Source organism: Ictalurus furcatus, chromosome 2 (genome assembly GCF_023375685.1).
Source record: "Ictalurus furcatus strain D&B chromosome 2, Billie_1.0, whole genome shotgun sequence".
NCBI classification, from domain to species: domain Eukaryota; kingdom Metazoa; phylum Chordata; class Actinopteri; order Siluriformes; family Ictaluridae; genus Ictalurus; species Ictalurus furcatus.
In genome coordinates, this window is record NC_071256.1 from 21,532,796 (window position 1) to 21,559,722 (window position 26,927).

General features: G+C 40.1%; 1 protein-coding gene across 2 annotated transcripts in view; it reads left to right on the forward strand.

Annotated features, from left to right (window-relative positions):
• The window catches only part of LOC128625124 (arf-GAP with dual PH domain-containing protein 1), a 57,195-nt gene that overhangs the window by 9,956 nt on the left and 20,312 nt on the right, over positions 1 to 26,927 (forward strand). Inside the window, exons 2-4 of one of the 2 annotated variants that reach the window (XM_053653220.1) lie at positions 3,838 to 3,968; positions 15,764 to 15,855; positions 18,125 to 18,207. In XM_053653220.1, the coding sequence (XP_053509195.1) occupies positions 3,838 to 3,968; positions 15,764 to 15,855; positions 18,125 to 18,207 (306 nt within the window). The remainder of the gene's footprint in view (positions 1 to 3,837; positions 3,969 to 15,763; positions 15,856 to 18,124; positions 18,208 to 26,927) is intronic. The other variant, XM_053653228.1, reaches the window with a different exon arrangement.

Genomic DNA, 26,927 nt, shown 5'->3' on the forward strand with positions numbered 1-26,927 from the left:
GCGTGATCTCCTTGTTAGTCCATGAAATATCTGGGTTGTGTTGTTCCAGGCAGGGGAGGCCGAGAATCACTGGATGTGTGGCAGACAGGGTGACACAAAACACTATGCTCTCCTGATGGAGCGCGCTGGTTTGCAGGGTGAGTGGCTCTGTACAATGGGAGACGAACCCCTTACCAATAGGGGCTCCATGAATGGCCTGGATCTTTCGTAGTTGAAGTAGTGGACGGACGGGGATGTTGTACTGCTGTACGGTGTTCTGATCAATGAAATTCCCCGCTGCTCCTGTGTCAGTCAGCACTTCTAAGGTACAAGACAACCCTGAGTATTCAACTATGACAGGTAGCAAAAATGCGGGTTGAGATACGATCTGGGTTGAAGGACCCAAACTCACCCCTGGCTGATGTGGTTTAGCTGTCCCGCTATCTCCTAGGCTGCGACGCTGCTTGAGAGGGCACTGTCTGATGAGGTGCCTCTCCTCACCGCAGTAGAAGCAACGAAACTCGCGACGCCGCCTCTCTCTCTCTTCCTCATTGAGCCACGCACGCCCCAGCTGCATGGGCTCAACGGGACCACCTTGCACAACAACATCCGCCTCGCTGCGTACTGTGCGGAAGCTCTGTAGCAGGCGATTTAGGCGGATGGCCAGGTTAATGAGCGAGTAGAGGGTGAGTTGATTGTCGCGACAGGCCAGCTCTGTCACTACATCCGGGTTTAATCCCTGTCGAAACATAGTCTTGACAGCTGGCTCATTCCATCCACTCCTGCCAGCGACAGTGCGAAAATCGAGGGCATAATCCGCAACGCAGCGTGCACCTTGCTTTAGGGTTAGCAGCTCCTCCCCTGTCTCCTTGCCTCCGGCATCTCTGGGTAGATTGCAAAAAACAGGGAGCATTGGAGGAGAAAACCCCTACAGCGTGCCGGATCCCCGGCATACTTCTCCGGCGCCGGTATGGGAGGAAACTGAGCAGGCGTCGGTCTAGCGACCGGCGTGGTTCGAACCAGCCTATTTACCTGTGCACTAAGGTAGGCTAGCTGCTGGTTTTGGTCACTTATCATTCTCCCATGGCCATCAATGGCTGGACGCCACTCCGGGTTACCCGCTGCTTCCATATGAAAGTGAAGTAATCTGTCACATCCCGTTGGCGGAGACGAAAGCAGTTGCAGGTATATGGAATCCAGGCAGTAAAATCCAAAGGGAAAGGCAAAGTTCATGGTCATGAAACAGGCAGGGGTCAGGTGATCAGGCAAACAAACAAACAAAACGGGGCAAGGCAGAAATCGAGGTCGGGGACGGAAACACTGGTCAAAATCACTTTGTCAAACATATACTACGAAACGGCTTAGATAACGGCAGAGAGCAAGTCTACTGAACATTTACTTCATAAAGTTCTTTAGTTCCCAAAGTCTCTTCAGAGCTGTGTGTGAGATTGGTTGCAGGTGTGTGCAGTTAGAACTCCGGGGAGGGTGTGCGCATGCATGTGTGGGAAGTGTAGTACTCGGCGGCCATGTTTGTAGTTGGCAGTGCCTCCTGGGAAACTGAGTTGTGTTTAGGCTGTGATATGACAGATAATAATTTTAAAAAACCACAAATTATTGTAACCATTGCTGATCATATATCCTATATTTATATAACTAGCTATGTGCATTGCATTAAATCATGCAGATACAGGTCAAGAGCTTCAGTTAAGGTTCACATCAGGATGGGGAAAATGTGATCTCTATGACTTTAACCATGGCATGGTTGTTGGTGCCAGATGGGCTGGTTTGAGTATTTCAGATACTGCTGACCTCCTGGGATTTTCACACAAAATAGTCTCTAGAGGTAGAGTAAGCACTCTCTACAACCATGTTGAGCAGAAAAGCGTCTCAGAATGCATACACCTCAAACGTTGAGGTTTGTTCTTGGCTGACAGGAGTGGAACTTAATGTGGTCCCACGTCAAGGTTGATGTTTTGTGCATGCTGAGATGCTTTTCTGCTCACCATGGTTCTATAGAGTGATTGAGTTTGTATATCCTTCCTGGCAGCACAATCCAATCTGACCATTTTCCTCTGACCTCTCTTATCAACAAGGCGTTTCCACCCACAGAACTCTTGCTCACTCAATGTTAGGTTTTTTGGGCACCATTCTTTGTAAACTCTAGAGACTGTTGTGTGTGAAATTCCCAGGAGTATCTGAAATACTCAAACCAGCCCATCTGGTACCAACAGCCATGCCATGGTCAAAATCACAGAGATCACACATTTTCTTCATTCCGATGTTTGATGTGAACATTATCTGAAGCTCTTGACCTGTATCCTGACTGTATCTTGATTTTTTCCATTGCGCTACTGCCACATGATTGGCTGAGTGCATAACTACATGAATGTGTAGGTGTGCAAGTGTTCCTTATAAAGTGGACAGTGAGTGTATATGCCTTTGGCTCAATACAGTGTTGTTTTTATATTATGTACTGACACAAGAATCTTGATATCTTACACTTCAGTAGTAAAGACTATGTCTGAGCAGTATGTTTACTGTGTGGTTAGCAAGACTGTTTGGGCATAGTCAGCATGCCCATAGCACACTCAACAGAACTCTCATTGGTTCTTTCTTGCTTGGTAATGCTGTTCTAATCATATAGTAGCTCATATGAAGTTCGGTAATATGTATAGCCCTTAAAACTAAGTAATCTCTAGTCCATCATACCACTAGGCATAGGCTGTAAATTATACACCAAGTGTCTTAACTGTAATATAAAATTTATCGAGACAAGTAATGCAGTATAACATGATTTCAATATTATTTCACTATTTCTTTATTTATTTATAGTTTTCTGGGCAAATGAGTTCTATAAACATTATTGTAAAAACATACTGTGCTTTGTTCCAAATGGCTCCCATGGCCTCTATTTGCCTACAGTGGAGAATCAGGGATATTATGGCATACTAATACAGTTAACATAATTCTTGTTTCAAGTAAATGATTTTATAAAGTACATGTTTTTCACATTATTGTACCATGTTACAGCCCGTTTCTGCCATATAAATGGCACTACAAATGTCTCAGTTAACTATGCATGTTTAAAGAATCATACCCTATTCACCGTACATTGGCTATATGTTGTCAAAGCATATTTTTGAACAACATATGCTTGGGGGGGAAACATTCAAGTTTACTTCTGCTGAAAAAGGAGAAAGGGCAAAAAGGCCTCCTTTTAAGTGTGTGTGCGAGCGAGTGTACAGCTTGTATAACAGTGTAAATTTGCTGTGTTTTGAGGGGGACAGCAAATTTACACTGTTACACAAGCTGTACACTCACTACTTTACATTGTAACAAAGTGTCATTTTTCAGTCTTGTCACATGAAAAGATATAATCAAATATTTACAAAAATGTGAGGGGTGTACTCACTTTTGTGAGATACTATGTGTGTGTGTGTGTGTGTGTGTGTGTGTGTGTGTGTGTGTATGTATGTAATATAAAAAAAAATATAAAATACACCTGTAAGGGTACATTGTGTGGACAATACATACTGTGTTGCATTGGAAGAGCACTGGATGTTTTTCACTATGCTTTTGGAGATAGGCAAGCCACTAACCTTTCACACTTGCCTTTATCTAATAGATATCTGGTCTGAATTTGTAACCGATATTTCTGTTGCTATGCTCTACAGTTTCCTTACCACTTCCTGGCCTCTTTTTTCTTCTCTCAGGCAGTCATAGTTAATGACCCCCTCTATGTGTGGTTTAACTGGAAGAGTGGCTGAAATGATGTCTTTCTTTCTTTCTCTCTCTCTCTCTCTCTCTCTCTATGTGTAATTACAAATTCCACTGAGGTGCTTTGTCTGTGACTTGTAGGTCCAGAGTGGGCATCCTTCACCCTGGGTGTCTACATGTGTCAGAGCTGCTCAGGCATCCACCGCAGCATTGCTCAGATTAGCAGAGTCAAATCTGTCTTTCTTGACCCCTGGGAGAAATCAGAGGTGGAGGTGAGTGGCCCTTGTTCCTTTTGGGGAGACAACTGACTAAGTATGTGGTAGTTTGGGTAGCATTTGTGCTAAGATTATAATTGTATCTTTCAGAAGAAGGTATAAAGGGAGCTATGTTTTAAGGTTCCTTATGTTATGAAATTTGAAGGCACCATCACATGTAAAGTCCCCTCTAAATCTATTGAAACGACATTTGGGTTTAAGATCAAAAGAGGGATATGACGAGAGTTTAGGATTTCAGCTTTTATTTCTTGGTATTTGCATCTAGAGGTGTTAAACAACATAAAACTTAGAAACTTTTGTATCAGACCACTCAATTTTTATTCGAGCAAAAGTATAAGAACAGATAAGTGATCCTGTTCCAGAAGCAGCCATGCAAGCCCAAGCCATGACACTACCTCCACCATATTTCACAGACGAGCTTGTATGTTTTGGATCATTAGCAGATCCTTTCATTCTCCACACTTTGGCCTTTCCATCACTTTGCTAGAGGTTAATCTTGGTTCAACTTTATTGTCTCATCTTTGTGTTTCTTTGTTAATTCCTATCTGGCTTACCGACTCTTACTGTTCATGAGTGGTTTTCTTCTTGGGGTATGGGTTCTATATTTCTTCTCTCCAAGTCTTCTTCAAATGGCTGATTGTGATACATTCACCCTTGCCCTGTGGAGGTTGTTGGTGATGTCACTTTTTGGGTTTTTCTTCACAGCTCTCACAATGTTTCTGTCATCAGCTGTTGTTGTTTTCCTTGGCCGACCCATTTGGTGTCTGTTGCTCAGTACATCAGCAGTTTCTTTCTTTTTTTCTTTTTCTTTCTTTCTTTTTCAGGAACAATCAATCTAACAGGACACACCGGTCAGTCACATGTTCCAATATTATTTCTCAGCTACAAATTGGGTGGTTTGATACAAAATGTGCTATGTTCTATGTCATTTAACACATCTACATATAAATAACTGAAACTATAGCTGAAACTATAAACTCTCTTCTCATATTCAACTTTTGATCTCAAACCCAAATGTCTTCAGAGTACAGCAAAAACAAATGTATTGGCCTTGCCATTCCAATAGTTTTGGAGGGAACTGTATACTTATCTGTTGAAGTCTTGTTGCCATGGTATCATGGTATAATGTTACCATGGTATACAATTAATATTTTAATTGTAATATGCCTAATCATGGGAAAAATAATAGGCACTTTAAAAAAATTACTCATTATAAATACTCATTGCTGGGACTGCTTGTGGAGTTAATGATAATGAGTCTTTATTGATCACATATACATATGCACAGTGAAATTCTTTTCTTCGCATACCCCATCATGTTAGCAAGTTGGGGTCAGGGCGAAGGTCAGCCATGATACAGCGCCCCTGGAGCAGGGAGGGTTAAGGGCCTTGCTCAGGGGCCCGACAGTGGCAGTTTGGCAGTGCTGGGGCTTGAACCCCTGACCTTCCGATCAGTAACCCAGAGCCGTAACCGCCAAGCCACCACTGCCCTAAGAGTTCTGAGCTATCTTGAACAGCTTGTGATTTTGGACACAATTGTAGTTTTGTTTCTGTACTCCAAAGCTGTGATATGTTCTGTTTTTTTTTTTTGTTTCTGTTATCTTCTGCATCTTCCACTGCTGTAAGTGCATCCATTCATCATCAGAGTTTTGGCAGTGAATTGCTACTGCTAGCTTAGCTTTTTACCTTATACTGTGTGATGTCTGAGATTAGAGCTGCAACAACTAATAGATAAAATCGATAATAATCGATTATGAAAATTGTTGTCAAGGAATCTCATTATGGGTTAGTTGATCTGCGTGCGCCACGGGGTATGTTTACTCATTATGTTACTTCTGTTCCGAAAATACGCATCAGAGAGTAAATACTAAAATTGTGTCCCAAATGTAAACTATACACTTACACTATGCATAGTGTACTCTACCATCTAGTGTGTGGATTTTAGAAAGGTAATATCATCTCAAATGGAACACAAGAATTTTTTTACTAAATGGAAGTATAAGCCGTATCCCAGTCGATGGTGAGACACACATAATGACGTGAGACACACATAATGCGATGCCGGTAGCTTTAGCAGATACCCAGAGTCAGTGAAAATAAATTTCTTGTTATCTGTTTGTCAACGTTACATTTTATACCCTACATGACCTCAGTCATCATCAGACAGGGGGGTAAGGCAGGAGAGCATTTTATATTTAATGCAAACTTTGCAAAGTGGAGCTTGTGGAGCACAGAAGCACAACAGTGATGCACAACTTTATATCCAAAATGCTCCACTGTTCAAGGGGCTGGGGAAATGGGTGTGAGTTGCTTAAAAGATTTAGTTTAATTCCAGTTTATTGTCATGCTATATTTGCATGCTTGCAGTGTAAATTATGTTGTTTATTATAACGGAAGTGATCTGTTAGTAACGAGGTCACGTTGCTCCTCGCTTGCAGTGTACTGTAGACCCAGTGATAAACAGTGGGAGTGCAAGTAAGATCAGTAATGTCAAATTAAAACGGTATGATCAAAGTAAACATAAGTAAAATAATATGTCTAAAGACAGTAGGGCTGCAACTAACGATTATTTTCATAATCGGTTAGTTGGCCGAGTATTTTTTTCGATTAATCAGACGGGGGGAGACTTTCAGTACCGTTTTTATTCGTATATTTTAAATAAAATCCACAAACTGAGTGTTACAAATATAAACTTCAGACTAAAACTTTACACAACTATTTGTCCAATTATATAAGACTGAAAAGAACCCAATACACACAGACACACACACACACCAGAATATGTATTATTCATTCAGGACTGTAGTTTAATTCAGTGTTTTTTGTGCATTCATAAAAAATAATGAATAAATACTAATATAAACAAAAATAAATTTTACTTATTTATTTATTTATTTAATAGTATTTATGCATTATTATGCAATAATGCATAAATACTTCTATACTACTTTTTATATATATATATATATATATATATATATATATATATATATATATATATATATATATATATATATATATATATAAATATATAAATTTTAGTGTTTATGCATTACTTTTTATGGATGCACAAAAAGCACGGAATTAACCTACCGTCCTAAATTAATAAAATCTCCCTTTCACTGCCCCTTATGGTTTCTGTTACTCACTGCCTTTAGGAATATTGTTTTACTTTTGATCGTAGTTTATTAATTAGACATTACAGATCTTGCTCACGCTCCCACTGTGTATCAGCGTGATCTACACCTCATTACTAACATGTCATGCGCTGTTGACTAGGAAGTGGCTTATACTTCCGGTTAGTAAAAACCCGCTAGTGTTCCATTTTAGACGATATTACGTTTCTAAAATTCACACACTAGAGGGTAGTGCATAATGTTAGTGTATAGTACGTCATTTGGGACACAGCTTTAGAATTTACTCTCCGGAGCGTATTTTCGGAACAGAAGTAACGTAGTAAGTAAATATATCCTGTGCTGCGTGCAGACCAACTAGACTGAGGGATTCTATTCAGGGGATTAAAAAAAGAATATTACTGAACTACATGCCATTTCTCATGAGGAATGGCATAAGATTCCATTCCATTTGCTGCCAGAAGCTATGCATCTCATTTGTAGCAGGTCATAACAGCAGAAGGGTGCTCTACTAAGTAGTGAAGATGCTTGCCATGACTGAGTAATTTTGAAACTGGAGTAATCATTATAAGTAGCATTTTCAGTTGAATTTGGGGAAACCACTTGAAGCATTCGTTGTGTTGAACTGTATGTAAACTTTATAAAAATAATTTAAAATAATTTTGATTGCGACTGTATATAAAAAAATTAACGAAAAAATGGTACTGAAAGTCCCCCCCCCTCCCCCCCCATCCGATCAATCCATTAATCAATTAAAATAATCAGCCAATTAATCGATTATGACAATAATCGGTAGTTGCAACCCCATCTGAGATAGCTAGGTGGTTGTTGCTATCTTAAGAGTGGCTCGCTCCAACCCATACTATTGGAGCTATCTGTGCTGACCGGGCTAGTGTGTGCTTCCCTTTACTGCCCTACCTCCAACTGGACCTCCACTGGTGCAGTGCTTCCCTCTCTTTTGCCTCACACAACTGGAGCTAACAATGCTAATAAATCAGAAGGTGCTCCCTACATTACCTAAAGAAACTGCCTATCCACTGCCTGCAAACTCATGTCTATTGATCAGTCCATACAGGATTTTGCATAGTTTATGATTGTTGTGGTCAAAAATGCTGGATTTTTCGGCTGCTTTTTTTTTTTATTTCAACATTTCGGTTGCAACTTGTAGAGTTTTTTGTGCTTTTTTTGTGGAAAACTACTTGAATTGGCACGTCTAGGCCCAAATCTGTGGAAAATCTGCAGTAATTTTGAAAGATTGCAAGCTCCTCCAAATATTTAGGAGTTTGCTTGAATTTCCATTAATTTCTGAGGTCGCAAAATTGCGAAATCCTGACGTGACTGATTGATGCCAGCAGATTCCCCAGTATCTTGGTATCAGCCATCTGCTAGATGGCCTCAGAGGCCTCCTGCTAACAGCAACTAGCAAGCCTAGACCTCTATTCTGATGAATCCCACATTCAACCTGGCCAGACTGTGAATTGCAAATTCTGGGTAGCAGTAAGGTGCAGCACAGGTGCAGGGGGCTCATGGGCCCACAGTGTGAACTTTGAATACATCAACCTACTAAAGCTAAGGGCAGCCCTCAAGGTTTTTGTACCAGTGCTGAGGCATTGCCACATCCTGAACTGCTTGGACAACATGGTGATGGACAGTTCATACACTATATGGCCAAATCTCATATGGTGGACATCTGACCATCACTCCCATATATGGACCTTCCCCAAACTTTTACCATAAAGTTGGAAGCACATAGTTGTGTAGGATGTCTTTGTTTGCTGCAGCATTATAGTTTCCCTTCACTGGAACTAAGAGGCCTAGCCCAAACATGTTACAGCATGACCATGCCCCTGTGCACAAAGTGAGGTCCATGAAGACATGGTTTGCCAAGGTTGGAGTGGAAGAACTCAAGTGGCCTGCACAGAGTCCTGACCTCAACCACACTGAACACTGTTAGGATGAATTGGAATGCTGATTGTACCTCAGGCCTTCTCCCCTGACATCAGTGGCTGACCTCACTAGTGCTTATGTGGCTGAATGGACAAATCCCACAGCCATGCTCCACAATGTGGTGGCAAGCTTTCCTAGAAGAGTGGAAGGTATTATAACAGCAAAGGGGGACTAAATCCTGAATGGGAATGGAAGCCCCTTTTGGCCATGTAGTGTAGCTCACCAATGATTAGCCTTATTAAGGACAATTCCCCTGCACAATCAGTGCAGTGGAGAGGCAGATGAGCTGTCCAGACAGCACATGTGTCTAAGAAAGTGCTGCATGCACCCAGAAGTGGTGCAGCAGCTCTGAGAAAAGTTTGGCCAGGCACAGGTGAGCATCTTTGCCAATGCGGAGTTGACTTATTGTTGAGTGTCCCCAAATGGCCCTCTGGGTCAGGATAACTGGCCTATTGTATGCATTTCCATCTCTTTTTCTGATTCTGTTCACAATCCACAGAATTCAGCAATTGAATCAAAGTGTCCTATTTGTGGCCCAGGATGGCCAGCGAAACCATGGTTCCCACTGTTACTCTTGCTAGTGAGGGATATGACCAGATTAAGGGACTGGCCTCACTGGGTGGACTTATTTTCACAGATGAACAGAGAGTTGTGATGTCCTTAGCCAGATCATTTATGCCTGTGGGTATGGTTCCCTTGAGCAGTGAACAGCTTGAAATTATCCTGAGATTATCATGTATGCTATCAGGTGGGAACCATTCCATAAGTGGTGCACATCTCACCTGTTGGACCTAGTGTAGTACCAAAATGTTAGATAAAAGTAATAGACCTGGCCTGAAGCTAACAATAGCTATTGTAACATACCATACAAACTCAACTGTACTTATTCACAAATCTGGGATAAACAAGGTTTGACCTGGATGTTTGCATCACACATGGTTTTATATGTATTAGAGATTTCATTATAGAGAACATATTATCTTATACAAATATATTAATTATTTGGCAGAATAAAACATTAAATAATTAAGAACTGACCTTGATACAACAGCTTATTCAATTATTTAAGAAATCTAAAAGTGATGATATTGTGGTGTATGAAAATGCAAAGTGGCTGTTTACCTGTAGCTGTTATTGTAATAGCCCCTTTAATCAGCCTTCAGGATTGCGCTCTTCTGATTTTGTGATTAATATGGATGCACATGGTAAGTGACTGAAATATGGCAAGTAGCAGCAGTCAAAAAACTTTTTTCCAATGCAAGAGGAAACATAAGACACAACCAAGATGGCACTCACCATGGCAGACATCTCTGTGTACTCCTCCTGCAACCATGGTTATTTGTCATTTATTTTTGTTTGTTTAGTCATTTTGAACTCCTTAAATGTACATATATCATCTGCACTGATTAAATATGACAGAGAAACGCTACTGGAAATCAGAAAACAAACCTATGAGCTAACTTTTGGATCTGGATTACCTTCTGTGGCCGAGCTCACACCAGCAAGGCCCACCAACACCGGAATCAAGTGATCAGTGCAGCCAGGGGAAAGAGTGATAGAAGCGCTGACGAGGCAAGAGAGGTGGGCTGCATGCTAGGCTAAAGGCTAGGGCAGACCGACTGCCTCTCCCTAGCCTACTGCTAGTAAATGTCTTACCCCTTCAAAACAAGCTGGACAAACATAAAACCAGGATCATATCGCAGCAAGAAAATAGGTTGCTGCACACTCATTTTCACAGAAACCTGCCTATCAGACAGCACACCTGACTCAGTTGTTCAGCTGCAGATGCACTCCATCCACTGCAGGGACTGTGCAGCAGCATCTGGAAAACACAAAGCTGGGGGAACCTGCATCTACATTAACAACCGGTGGTGCTTGGACATGCAGATGGTCAGTAAACACTGCTCGAATGACGCAGAACTTTTATCAGTGAAATGCAGGCACTTTTATCTGAGGACAGAGTTAATCACTATTTCTCCTGGTTGTTCACCTTCTGCCACACGCAACCTCTGCAGCAGCACTTAGGATTCTGTATGACACTATAAACACACAAGAAACCACACATCCAAACACTGTGTTTATTGTCACAGGCAACTGCAATCACCGTGATTTACGGAATGTGCTTCCAGTATACCACCAGCGTGTTAATTTCCCTACAAGGGAAAAAAAAACATACTAGACCAGGTGTACGGTAATGTGAAGAGTGCATAAAAGGCTGCACCTCAACCTCACTTTGGACAGTCTGATCACATCTCACTGCTCCTCTACCCCACATACAGATAGCTCCTGAAGCAAGCCCTCACAGTAAGTAAAACTGTAAAAGTGTGGACTGAAGAATCTGATCAGGCGCTTCATGACTGCTTTGAGTGCACTGAGAGGGACGTGTTTAAGAACACTGCTATACATGAGGACTGTACTCTTGACCTGGATTAGTACACTTCAGTAGTAACCAGCTACATAAGCACCTGCATCGACAACATTGTGCACACTAAACAGATCCAGACATACCCCACCCAAAAGCCATGGATAAACTGTGAGGTTTGGTCCATACTTCATGCCCAGTCAACTGCATTTGTCTTAGGTAATGCCAGTGACTACAAGAAGGCCAGATACGACCTCTGAAGAACCATAAGGGATGCCAAGACACAATACAGAGTGAGGCTGGAGTGTCATTTCACTATTGCTGACAACTGGCGCATGTGGCAAGGATTACAAAATATCACAGACTATCAAGGCAGAAGCAGGGGTGAGATCATTGACAGCCATATCACACCAGATGAGCTCAATGAATTCTGTGCCTGCTTTGAGGCCCTCAACACTGGGGAGTAAGCTGGTTAGTGGGAACCCACAGAACCCACAGACCAGGCCTTTTGGAATAATGTGCTCTGGACAGATGAATCAAAGATAGAGTTGTTTGTCCACAGCACTAGCAGACATGTTTGGCACAGACCAAAGAGAGCTTTTCAGGAGAAGCACCTTATACCAACTTTGAAGCATGGTGGTGGAAATGTTAGGGTTGAGGTTGCTTCACTGCCTCAGGGACTGGACAGCTTGTATTCATTGAGTCAACTATGAATTCCACATCATATCAAACAGTGCTTGAAGATAATGTGAGGCCATCTGTCCAAAAATTGAAGTTCAACCGACAGTGGACCTTTCAACAGGATATTGATCCTAAGCACACTAGCAAATCCATCAAGGAATGGCTCAAAAAGAAGAAATGGAGGGTTATGGAATGGCCTAGTCAAAGCCCGGATTTGAATCCCATTGCAATATTGTGGGGGGATTTGAAATGGGCAGTACATGCAACAAAACCCTCAAATATCTTGCAACTGAAAGAATATTGCATGGGAGAGTGATAAAAAAAAAAATTCCAGCTAGCCGATGCCAGAGACTGGTGGACAATTATGCAAAATGCCTACAAGAAGTTATTTCTGCTAAAGGGGGCAATGCTAGCTTCTGAGGCCAAGGGTGTACTTACTTTTTCTACAGAAGAATATACATCTGATGTATTGATATTTCTGTTGAAAAAATTATTGAAAAAGCAAATTTTCCTTGTGGTTTTGTTCAAGTGTATCACCTTTATTAATAGGCACTGTTTCAAAAATGATAAAATGTTTGCTTGTCCAAATATTGTCAGAAAGCCAACAATTTCCATGGAGTGTACTTATTTTTTCACATGACTGTATATCTTTTATTTACATTAATATTTATTAATAGTGAATATATATTAATCAGTGCCGGTCCTAGCCCATTTGGTGCCCTAGGCGAGATTCATCCACTAGCCGACGTTTTGCATTGGGTGGGGGGCCAACTTCACACAGTTATTATAAATCCATTATCTAAATAATTTAACACCACAAAAATGACAAATGATATAGAAATTGTAATAAGCTTACTTTTGGGGTTTTTTCATGCTTTGCCTTTTCTTCTTTTTTCTTTTTTGAAATTGAGCTCCCGATGGTTTTTGTCACTTTAGTTTGCATCTCAACTAACAATCTTGATTGTTACTGCCGGTAATACAGCAGCAGTATTAGCATAAAAATTATGCCATGATCATTATCGTCCATAATGCCGTAAAAAAAAAAAAAAAAATCATCATCACTGACATTCACACACACTTCACGGCCATACAGACACACCAACGGTGATGACTAAGTATGTTGTACTTTTTAGATCATGAGTGTTGTGTTGCACTTAATACAGCCTTACACACACTGCCGCTTATTTACATCGGCAGTAGGGGCACCAACAAACCAATTTGACCAAACAAATTTTCAGAGGTAATAAAAGACATGAGGAACGGTAACTGTGGATCGGTACTGTTAATCAGATTCGGTGGGGGGGCGGGGGTGGCGCCCCAAATATGGTGACATCCTAGGCGACTGCCTATGATGCCTAATGGGTTGACTGGCCCTGATATTAATATTTATATATTTATTTTATTTTTAAAAAGTACAGTCAATTTTCATACTCACCACGATAAAAGGTCCAGATGAGATGGCTTGACATGAGTATCAAACCTTTCTCTTTCAGTATGTGGCAAAAACGGAGACACTTAAACTTAAGTTAACAATTAAAAGAAGCAAAGAGGTCAATTGTTTTCTAGGGTCAAACAGCAATCTTAATAAATAGATTGGTATTACTGTGAATAATGACCATTACAATCCAATCATTCAGCTATTCAGATGAATACTGATTCAAAAGGATGCTCATACACTCACCGGCCAATTTATTAGGAATATTTGTACACCTGCTCAGCCATGCAATTATCCACCAGCCATTCATGTGTCAAAAGTGCACTGCATAAAATTATGCAGATAGAGGTAAAGAGCTTCAGTTAATGTTCACCTTAAATATAACAATGGGGAAAATGTCATTTACATTGACCATGGCAGGGTTGTTGGAGCCAAGGGTCTGGTTTGAAAATTTCAGAAACTGCAGATCTCCTGGGATTTTCAACACAACAGTTTCTGGAGTTTACACAGAATGTTACAGAAAACAACAACAAAACAAACAACCAAAAACATCCAGTGAGCATCAGTTCTGATTTGAGCTGACAGGAACCATTCTTTACAATCATGGGGAGCAGATAAGTATCTCAGAATGCACAACACACTGAACCTTGATGCGGATGGTCTATACAACAGCAGAAGAGCAGAAGACCACATCAGGTTCCATTCCTTTCGGCCAAGAACAGGTACGGTACTGTGAAAAAGTATTTGCCGCATCCTGATTTCTTTTGTTTTTGTGTATATCTCATACTAAATTGTTTCAGAAATGAAAACAAAGGCAACCTTTGTAAACACAAAATACAGATTTTTAAATGATAATGTTATTCATTGAAGCGAAAAAGTTATCCAATACCAACTGGGCCTATGTAAAAATGTATTTGCCCCCATAGTTACTAATTCCCCAAATCTATGAAACAGCATTCAAAATGGGGTTCAGCTGGATTAGATGTAACCAGGCCTGATTACTGCAAATCCTGTTCAGTTAAATCAACATTTAATAGAACATTTTTAACAGCATGAAGTTGGTTAAAAGGTCTTACCCAGTAACATACTATGCCAAAATTGAAAGAAATTCAAGAAATGATGAGGAAGAAGGGGCTTGAAATACATCAGTCTGGGTTACAAAGCTATTTCAAAGGCTCTTGGACTCAAAAGAACCACAGTGAGAGCCATTATCTCCAAATTATCTCTAAGCCATTATCTCCAGACCTACAGGCCTCTCTTGCATCACTAAAAGTCACTGTTCATGACCCCACTATCAGAAAGACACTGGGCAAAAAATGGCATCCATGGAAGAGTGGCGATGTGAAAACCATTGCTAACCCAGAACAACATTAAGGCTCATCTGAATTTTGCCAAAACGCACCTTGATGATCCTCAAACCTTTTGGAAGAATGTGAATGTTCTGTGGATTGATTTAGTCAAAATTGGAACTGTTTGGAAAACAGGGGTCCCGTTTTATCTGGTGTAAACCAAATACCAAATTCCACAAAAAGATCATCATACGTGTGGTCAAACATGGTGGTGGAAGAGTGATGATGTATGGCTGCTTTGCTGCTTCAGGGCCTGGGCAACTTGCAAGAATTCAGGGAAATATGAATTCTGCTCTCTACTTGAAAATCCTAAAGTAGAATGTCCGGTCTTTAGTCCGTAAGTTGAAACTCAAGCGCAACTGGATTATGCAGCAAGACAATGATCCTAAGCATAAGTGAGTCCTAGTCCTAGAAGTAAGTGAAAGACTGATCTCCAGTTATCTGTATTGTGTGTTTATTCAGGTTGCCTTTGCTTTATTTTTGAAGTATGAAGATCTAATACTATTTAGTATGCTATATAAACAAAACAGAAAAAAACAATACTTTTCACAGCACTGTATCTGTGTCTTCAATGGGCATAGATCCACCAGAAACTGGACAGGTGAAGATTGGAAATCCATCGCAGATCCATGTATAATTTGTTACTGTAGTTTCTAGTGTGAAATAGGATATGTTTGCTTATCAATGTGGCAGCTGTTACAATCCAGCCCTTTAGTGGAAAATGTCACATGTGCTGTACACATGTGCAACATGCATACACACACATTTAACTGACAATATATAACTGCATAATTTCCTTGTCTTTAGCTTTTGTTTTTGACACATTTTATGTAATGACAGAAGCTGCTGTACCTCATGACATATGCCTGTCTTTCTCTCTTTAGTTGATGGCCTCCATCGGCAACAGTTCTGCAAAAGCCAAATATGAACAGATGGTACCAGCGTTTTATTACTCCCCAACACACACAGACTGCCAGTGAGTAAAGAACTAGTGTTCATTATATGCATTTTGTCTTAAATGCATTTTGTCATTGTGTAATGACTGTGACCATTAACTATGCTGAAATGGGCTGAAGGAATACTCCAACCAAAAACTAGTCTGTTTGTTACATGCTAGTAGGAGCCAGAGAACATGATCACACAAGTTCAAAACATGCATCAGTATTTATGCCAGCAAGATTTTCAGTACTCCCTCTACTCAGTTCTCACTACTTCTCACTACTTGCTACTCAGGTGCTTTTGTGGCCGCTTATCCTTATCAGGGTCATAGTAAATCCGCTACCTCTCTCAGGAATGTTGGGTGCAAGGCATGCATACCCCATGCTTGTTCATGTGGCTCTTTCAGTTTATTGAAATTACCTGCATACACTTTACACCTCTGGAGTTGCCAGATTTTGCTGTTTTGGAAGGAGTTTTTCATTACCATGTAGACCAGCACCTTTTAATCAAGCACCTGTCTTATTGGCTGTCAGTTGCAATACAATGTAACATGAAAAAGACAATAAAAATGTAGAATAATACAATGAATAGAATAAGACCGTGTTATGTGTTAATAATACAGTATGCAGAAGAAATAGTAGCCTAATATGTTGAAGCTTGTCATGAAACGTACTAGTCCTGATGATCACGTTAGTTAGTTTGCAATTACTAAAGTTTTGCCCACTGTCATTGACCACAAGACTGCAATAAGTTTTATTTGTTTATTTGTGTGTTTGTTTTGTCTACCTGCTTACTAAATGCACAGCTTTGTTTAATGTGCCCATGAGACTAAATCGAGGTCATTAAATCATTGTTATCTGTGCCCATGTTATTGGTGCAGTCTTCTGCAATCGTTTATAGCTCAATATTGAGTACGGTACTTCATAATTTTTTCATAATAACTAATGTGCAAAAAATGTGGACTTATGTTCTAGGTCAAAATTTTATCAAACAGCGAGCTCCTCACAAAGCATGCTTAATTAAATTCTGAATATGGCTCATAGATATGAAATGTTAGATTTTTCACTGGGTGAATCCCTTGTCAGTAACAGCCCATTGGGCTGGCCTTTTTTGGGGAAAAATTTAGTTAAGTTTAGTCAGTTTTAGTTAATTTAACTGAACTTGGAAAATTGTCTTTTCCAAAAGGGCAATTTTGGAGTGTCTGCCTGAGATCAATGATCTATCTATAATGTACAATACACACACACACACCCTCACCATGCAACTTTTTTGATCTTTTCTACATTAGCACAGGGTGGAATTCTGGAATCCAGCTCGCTTAAGAATATTGTCTCATTAATAATACTGTCACACTGTATCTTTTGTGTGCAGTTTCGTTTATGGCGCCACTGTGGTTAATTTGTTATAAGACACACTATGACAACTGCAGGTACAAACAAGGCAATGAGTGATGTTGGGTTCATGAACTGCAAAATCTCCCAAACAAAACGGAAGGAAGTAGAGTCTGTGTGTGTGTGTGTGTGTGTGTGTGGGTGGCTGTGTTATGCCTAATGAATGTCAACTTCTGGTCCTTCTGGTACCTTGTCCCCCTCCTTGATACCAAACTCTGGCTGGTAAGTGCTAAACAATTGTAATTAGGTTACCAAAGACTAATGGTTTATTACTTTTAATGCACGTACTAATTATTCTATTAACATCCGCAATTTGATATATTTGCATTAGGTAGGTAATAAAAATTATATATTGATCAGTCTTGTTATAGCGTATTTAAATGCTATAGCATGCTATAACTGCTTGTTTAGGAATAGTATTATAGCAGTTTTGAAAGATGATTAAATTAGGTAGCTAAATAGTTTATTAATGTGTTCCCTGAGACATGCACTGTTTCAGCTGGAATTAATCGATGGTACCTGCATTTACAAGGTAAATAGATTTCACAGTGTTCTATTGCCAGAATATTGTAGTGAGTGCAAATCCATTATTTATATGAATTACTTGCTTAGCACACATGCTTGTTTTTTGCTTTACCATAATCTTGGGTCATGCATTGGCAGATGTAGACATTATTACTGACCATAACAGGGCTACAATGGTTACTGACTACATAAAATTAAAGTTTTTATACATGCAAATGGAAGGCAATATCAGTAGGGTACAAATGTATGTAATGCCTGCACAGGGACCGATTGTGACAAAGTTCTGCCCCTGGTTATTAAACAAGATGCAAACACCAAAACTGCTTCTGTGATGGAGTGATGGCTAGAAGAAGCAAGAATATGAAATAAATATGTGCTTTGCCCCCACAGGCTTCTGCGGGAACAGTGGATCCGAGCCAAATATGAGAGGAACGAGTTTATGTATGTGGATAGACAAGAACCATACTCAGCAGGTAAGAAATATCCTGTCTTTTCTCTCTATATCTCTATCTCTCTATGATTAAAACTCTCACATACCCACTGACATGCACACTTCCTATGTCTTTTGTTTCATCTATCTACCAGTGTTCATCTGAGAGCCTGAATCCATTGATTATGACTTTGTGTGTGTGTGGACATTGTCACAAAGCAGCTTTATAGAAATATATAAATTCGGGATGTAAATTTTAAATTGATAAATTTGTCCCTAATGAGCAAACCAGAGGCTAAACCTCGAGAGTAATCAGACTCCAAAGGGAACCTATCTTCATCAACAAATAGTGCAATTATAAATAATTCCCATCAATAACTGTGTTTTACATGGTTAAAAAGTACAATTCTGTAAACAGGAAATTCATTAGTGTTCAAATGAAGTCTATTTTGTTGAAGATATCTACTGTTGACTTGAGACTTGACTGCAAAACTCTTTGTGACAATTGCAGTCCATAGCCATCTTCATGGTTTGTGTTACCATCCTCAGTAATTTCATTGATCTTTAGGCTGTTCATGTGGGGCCATCCCCAGCAAAAGCTAGTGAAATCCATGTGATGAGATCTCCAACCAGAAGCAGGGCATCAGCATGGATCAGGCAGGGGGTGCAACATCCAAACATCCCAGTTCACCACAACATTCTAGACCCATGAACCCTCTAGATCTGCTATAAAAATTGGAAGTTATGTTGGTCTGAAGTGCTGCTGGTCTGTTTGCATTCAAAACTATCATGAAGCACCATCTAAATGCAACTTAAATTATTTAAGAAGCACATATGTCAGTGGAATTATTTTCATGTCCTTAAACTGAAGTTTTAGTCAAATTTGCATTTATAACACTTCCATAACACTGTTTGCCAAATACATGAGGACTGGTGTAATAGCAATTCTCCACTGACAACTGTGTCCTTATTAATTATGATGTCTGATTTCAGGGAGACAGAGTAGGGGGCTAGAGGGAGAATTATGGCTTAGTGTGAAAGTGCTGATCAATAATGCAGTACCATGAAGTTGGCTCATGATTAGATTTATTCTGTCACAGATCAAAATTTAGCACTCTCTATATCATAATCCTGTTACTAGCAAAGCCTTTCCTAGGCTTTGTTACAGGAAAGGCAGGCTTAGAGATTAAATAAATCTGCTAGCACAGTATGCACACTAATAAACACACATGTGGGGTGATTTAATGCATCAGAAATTAACTAATTAATCTAATATTAAGCAATTAACAAATTCAGATCTCATTTAAATTTAAAAACTGTGATTACAATTACAATATAATTAATTGTTTAGCCCCAAATAATAAAGATCCCAAGATCCTCAGCACAACAACAAACAGTGAAACTGGTTTGATTTGGAATGTTAATGCCAAACACTAATTGGAAGGCTATTCTATAGCTGCGGGGCCTTGCAGGGCAAAAGATATGCACTGTGTTTTCATTATTCTAGGTACTGTTAAGGAACCTGCACCTTTTGATCTAAGCAGGTCTGGTGGCTCATAATAGACTATCTTAATTAGCTGGTTTCAAAGTGGCACAATCCACAGACACTGCTCTTGTGGCTGTTACTGAGAAGCTTCATGATGCTAGATCAGCTTTCATCCTACTTAACAACCTTTTGACACAGTCACCAGAAGACTCTATTGTCCATTCAGATGAATCTTGTAATTTGCAGCACAGCATGGCAATGGTTTGCTTCTTACCTGGAGGGACAGTCATATCAGGTGACCTGGAGGAGATCCAAATCTGCTCCATCCCACGTCAAAATCTTGTGATCTCCCTGGACAACTCTCAGATGTCTCTATCAGTCACTGCACACAACCTTGGGGTAGTCCTAGGCAACCAAATACCCTTCTCACCTCATGTCACTAAAGTGACTCAGTCATGCAGGTATTTCCTTTATAGCAGGACGATCTGGCCAATATCTGTCCACAGAGTCCCCCCTACTGCAACTCGCTCCTGGCAGGTCTGCAGTTCAACCTTTGCAACTGATCCAGAATGCAGCTGCTGAATGACTTGTTTTCAACTTTCCCAAGTTCTCCCACACCACCCCATTGCTATGCTTCCTCTATTGGCTTCCTGTAGCTACCAAGATCTGAGTTAAAACACTGAGGCCTGCCTACAAAGCCAAAAATGGACCTGTGCCTGCCTACATTAAAGCAATTATCACACCTCAGTCTGCACACCCTTTGAGCTTGAAGCATGGCTCAAAATGACCCACCATTTCTCAAAGTACAAAGAAGACATGCATCAAAACTGTTCTCTGTCCAGGCACATAGGTGGTGTATTGAAATCTGGTTGTCTGAACAGCTGATTCACTGGCTGTCTTCAAATGAAGAAAAGACCTACTTCTTTACGAAGCACTTGATTTAGCAATTGTTTATCTACAATTTAAAAATAAAACCTTGTGTTTTCTTTTCATACTCTACTCCCCAACAGGGTTTTTAGACTGATGGTACTCTTAGTCCATGACCTAGTGAACTAGCATAAGTATGTGATTTTAATAGAGACTACACAAAGTTGCTCAGGATTTGAAGAAGAAGGAAAAAAAAGAGTAAATGTTCACTCAGGTGCTGGTCATTAGTAGTATTTTATAATTAATATGAAATTTTACTGGAAGCCAGTGTAGTGTGGATAATATGAGTGATGTGGTCAAACTTCTGATTCTATTAAGGCAGGGGTTTCCAAACTTTTCGGACAAATGTCTATTGGTATATTTGGCATTTTTAAATGATCAGCATCGGCTGATAGATTGTCCCATACAGACAACAAAATGACCATCATCGTTGTTAACGTGACGTTGTGTAATGTTACACACAACACTCCGGCATGCAACAAAGTCATATTCAAACAATACCATGAGATGTGAGATCCGCAGCCCAGCTCATGGTGTGCTCCCGTGGGGACACAGACGTGCAATAAACAAATTCAAGCAAAACAATTTTTTGATGAATATTTAACGAAAATATTTTACCAAAAGCCCTGAATGAAAGCTGGGTCTAGTGAGCTGGATGAGACCAGAACATTGTGTATGATATAATGCGAATTGGTAAGTTTGAATTGCTAGATTTTAAATCCATGTGCGCCGTATTTAATTGTCCATGATTCATGTGTACATGATATCATGTGTACTGCTCCTTTTCACGTGTTCTGCTCTTTTTTTGATGCTAAGCCACATGCTGCAAACTAAGCATGTAATGGTCAAAAACACACGCCTTTTATGATGCGGGCTTGTATTATTTTTTACAAAGAGACAGACAAGCAAAACACAACAGATATAAATCTTTATTATTCTATTCAAAGTATAGGATAATATCTAATATTATCCTATACGTTGACTTAAGAAAGTAAAAGAACCTGTTACTGGCTAAAGTAACTATATGCGATTTATGAGTAACTATGTATTGTAGATCTAATACATGGAATAACACATACTATTTTTGACTTTAATTATTGACTGTTGGTCAGATTTGTTCATTAAATTATTAAATATAAATATAATCTATAACCTGCTACTGATTATTTTTATACTAATTATTTCTGTGATTGGACTAATTATTTATGTGATTGGAAAATCTAATTATACATAAATACATTTTAGTTAAGAACTTTCTTTTTATTCTGTTATATGGCTGGCAAAGACAGCAAGACACAAGGAGAAGCTGCACTAAAACCTATTTATTTTTATTTGTATAAAGTTCATAAGTGAATGTTCTTCAGAGAATATTACATAAATTACACAATAAATGTAAAATGTTTTGTATATCTCATTTACTATAATTAAATTTGCCAATTGGCCACAATGCTTTCTGGATATCGGTAGCAGCCGTATATCACTGTCTTCTCGCTCTAGTCACCTCAGCACTAGAACAGCCGCACAATTAAAACAACAACAAAAAAAGTCTAGGTCAGACTGCTGACTCAATCTTTATTACAGACAAGAGAGCAAGAATCCGTCAGCTCAGATGCATGCTTCAGCACTCCAACTGTGTGTGTGTGTGTGTGTGTGTGTGTAAAAAAAAAAGTCTCCCGTCTGAAAAGAAAATAAATAAATCTCCTGTTTCAACAAAAGAAATTAGGAGGAAAAAAAGGAGCAGGACCTGCTGTGTGTCACGATTTCCCCTCGCGCAAAGTGCTGGATCACGAGCTTCTAGGTTTCAGTGACATTTACTTTGTTTATTTTTGACATCTGTCTATTGTTATAGTTTATGTTTTGTCTCCGCCCCTGTATTGTCATTAGTTGTTTCCCTTATGTGTCATCACATCCCTTATGTGTCTCCGCTGTTTTGTATTCACCCTTGATTTCGTTTAGTATTTAAATCCCTCGTGTCTCTTTGTCTGGTGCGAAGTATTGACTGTATTCACCGTTCCAAGCAGTGTTCTATTGTTCTTGTTTCTTGATCTCGTTTCTTGTTTCTCAATCTTGTTTCTTATTTCTCGTTTTGTGCTTTGCCTTGCCTGATTCATGTCTGTTTTCCGTTCGCCTGACCCTTTGCCTGTTCTGACCACGCCTGTGTGTCATGATTTGGACTTGTCTGGCTCTCTCTCCTATACGAGTCTAACTTGTAAGACACTTAATATTAACTTATCAGTACAAGTTAAATTAACTATTGAATGAAAAATAACATCAGCTGTGTGAGCTTTTAAAATAATGTCTATTAATGTATACTGTAGGTGCGCAATAGCGCAGCCAAACTGCTCCTGTCTGTGCCTTTAACTCACACACACACACACACACACACACACACACACACACACACACACACTCACTCAGATCGGTGTCAGTAGTGATGTTTCCATCCATGTATGTGAATTCTGGGATATCGCATTAAAAATCACTGGATGGAAACACCAGATAAAATCTCCAAAATGCGCATATAAATTTATCGCAATGCATTTAACTGGGCTGCGGTGGTTCACATAACTGGACTAACCAATGGACCAATCTCTGTGCATGGAATCTCAAATATTGTTTTTGTCACCCTGAAATCCCTGAGCCTGAAATGATTTGGTATAATTACCTCCCAGAACTGTCTCACATGATTCCTATTTAAGTGGCAGGGAATATTATGTTGCACTGTATACACACACCTCCAGACATCATGCAGTATCTTGTGGTGTTCTCCAAGGCTCAATTTTGGGTCCTTTGTTATTTAACTTATATATGCTGTCATTAGCTGGTGTAATTAATTGATACATCGTCTCCTTACATCAGTATGCAAATGACACACAACTCTCTCACTTGCATCAGATGCCCACAAGTCGATTAGCACCCTTGTAAACTGCATAGAGAGCATAAACTTGTGGATGTCACAGAACTTTCTGCAGCTAAATGAAGAGGTACTTATTCTCGGAAAAAATGCACAGAGAAAGTTAATTATGCAGTATCTAGACTCCTTGTCTCTCAAGGATAATGGCTGCGTTAAGAATTTAGGGATTGTGTTTGACAGTGATCTCAGTTTTAAAAAAACATATTAGCAATATTTGTAAAACAGCATATTATCACCTTTGTAACATCTCTAAAGTTTGTGATATTCTCTCCCCCACAGATAGTGAGAAACTCCATACACACATTTGTTACATTTAGACTCAACTACTGCAACAGTGTTTTGGTTGGTGTACCAGAGAGCTCCATTAAACACTTACAAAGAGTTCAGAATGCAGCTGCAAGACTGAAGAATCATCTCAGTCCGGCACTTAAATCACTTCACTGGCTACCTGTGTCATACAGAATTGATTTAAAATCCTATTATTAATTTTCAAATGTCTTCATGGTGGTGCTCCTATATACCTTTGTAATATGATCACTAAATACTTCTGCTAGATCACTTAGGTCATCCAACTGCAACCTGCTGGTTGTACTCAAAACGCAGCTGAAAAGCGGGGAGTCGGCCTTTAGTCAGTATGGGCCTGAACTGTGGAACTCTCTCCCTGACAGCCTACATGCAGTTGATTTCAATTAGCATTTTTAAAAAGTATCTTAAAGCACATTTGTTCACTGGGGCCTTTCCTCAAACCAGTTCATTTTCAAACCAATTAATTTGATTTGTATTCTTTAATTTATTCTATTTTAGTTGCTTAGCCTTTTATTTCTTTTTTGCTTATTGTCTTTTCTTTTATTGCTTATTTTTATTTATTCTTACTACTGATTTTATTTTTTTGTATATGTCTTTTGTAAAGCATTTTGTAAACATTGTTTTGAAAGGTGCCATATAAATAAAGCATTACTTACTTATTTACTTGCTTCCATTCCCAAATATCAGGCATCTGATCGCAAGATAACATTAGGTTTGTTAAAGCATTTAGTCTGTGCCCTCTGAAGCGCATGTAATTTATTATATTGGAAAAAAAGAGCCACAGTGGCTTCCCCGGTTTCAACAACTATCATTTGAATTGATACTTTGCGCCAGTTTCCCGTTAAAAGTGATGATTTTGTTCTCTTGAACACATGGGATAGAAACGGTGCTCATGGTTCTCACATTTTTTTTTGTTAGGGATTAAAGTTATAAATGGGACCTATCCCTTACTCTGCACAGAGGAATGTTTTTTGAAACTTTATATCAGTTCTCAAGGACAACCCCCCTTTCGTTTTTGGGATATCCGAAGTAATCCCACACTGCTGGTTTTATTTATTTTTTGCTGGGGGATGAAGATTGGTGATATCAGCCTTGCGTCTCTTTGACATTTTCTCTGCTGTGTGTGTGTGGGTGGAGCAAGTTGACAAGTCTGACAGGCAGTCGAGGAGTAAAGGAGATGTGCATATGCAGGTTAGATTCTCCATCCGGTTGCTTTTGTTTTTTCAGTATTGTAGATAAGCAAATGTACATGGTATGCTAACCATCAGTTTTCATTCCAAGGTATACCGTGAAACTGGTATACCCCCGCATCCCTAACCTAACCCTAACCCAGGAATAGTGGGTCTTCTCTACAGTAGTATTATCCCATATTAATTTAATTAATTTAGTGAAATGGAGCCATGACTTCTTACCTTGCTTTTCCAGGCTCTTTTAGTGTGTTGCATACAGTGTTCTTGTAGATCATAGGGCTTTGACTTGCTCTCTGCACTGTCATTAATTATGTAAGATTCTGTTTTAATGGGGCCTGAGACAGCACATTCAGCTAATGATATGCAGTATAGCAGTGTTTACTGAAATGCAAGGCAGGAATATCCAAATATCCTTCTCAGCCTTGACATACAGCTGGTTCTGGAAGAGGCATTGAAGAACTTGATGGATATGTTGAACACGAATTTCTAGTGAAGGTGAGTATACCAGAATGTCATCTATATAGGCTATGATGAATTTGCCCAACATATCTCACAGAACGACATTAATGAGGCACTGGAAGACAGAGGGGGCACTAGAGAGCCCAGATGGCATGATGCAGTACTTGTAGTGGCCGGAGGCGGTCTTTCTTTTATCCCCTTTTTGTATGTATACCAGGTTGTACATGCTCTGGAGGTCCAGTTTTGTGAAATATTTTGCTGAGCGGAGTTGTTCCAGGGCTGCAGGGACCAACAGAAATGGGTAGCAGTATTTCACACTGCACTGTTTTGATCCTCTATAGTCGATGCAGGGCTGGAGACCCCCTCCTTTTTTCTCACAACAAATAAAAACCCCACTGAGGCAGGAGATGCAGAAGGTCTAATGTATCTCTGTTAGAGAGCCTCCTGAATGTACTCCTCTATAGCTTTTTGCTCTGTTAGAGAGTGGGTAGACTCTGCCTCCAGGGGTTCTGGCTCTGGGAAGCAGCTCAATTGCACAGGGCCAGTGGGGCGGCAGTCCGTTGGCTTTGGTCTTACTGAATGCTTTGTTCGGGTCCTGGTATTCTGGAGGAATGATCAGAGAGGAGGGGTTTTTGTGTAATGCCATCCAGGGAAGTCCCAGAATAACAGCTTGTCTAGGAGAAACAGTGATCAGAAGGGAGATAAACTCATGATGCATTGCACTGACTTGGCAGAGCAGGGGCTTAATGCAGTGTGTGATAAGTCCTTCTCCAATGAGGCTTCCATCGATGACTTGGATCCTCTAAGGTTTAGGTAGTGGTTCAGTGGGGATATTCAGCTGGTTCACAGTTTCCTGGTCTGTGAGGTGTCCAGCTGCTCCAGTGTCAATCAGGGCTGTCAAAACAGAGGTAGATCCTGACTGTTGTATCACACCAGGCAGAGAGAAAGCATGAGAAAAGGGAGAGTGGGAAGGACTCACTGAGTGCAGGCAGGTGCTGGGATGCCCGCTAGTGGGCCTCCTGGTGCCCACATGGAGTGGGAACAGCCCAAGGTGGTGGTCTGCGCTGCCGCAGGAGAAGCAGATGTGCTCAGGCACGCATGCCCTACTTGCGTGGTCTCCACAGGCATGCTGATATTAGTGGAAAGCTTTTCTTGAATGGGCGAGGAGCGATTCTTAAGCAGATGATCCAGCCGGATGGCCAGGTCAATCAGGGAATCGAGGGTGAGTTGCTCATCTCGACACGCCAGCTCGGTTAACACTTCTGGATGTAAGCCCAAGCGAAACATGGCTTTGAGTACTGCAGTGGTGGTCCGGAATTTGAGTGCATAATCTGACACTCGGCGGGCTCTCTGAGTGAGAGTGAGGAGCTGATCTCCTGCTTCCCTTCCATCAGGCGAATGGTCAAATATATGTGTTGGAATAGCTCAGTGAAGCACTGGTATGAGGTCATGGGGTCTCCTCCATGCTCCCAAACAGCCAG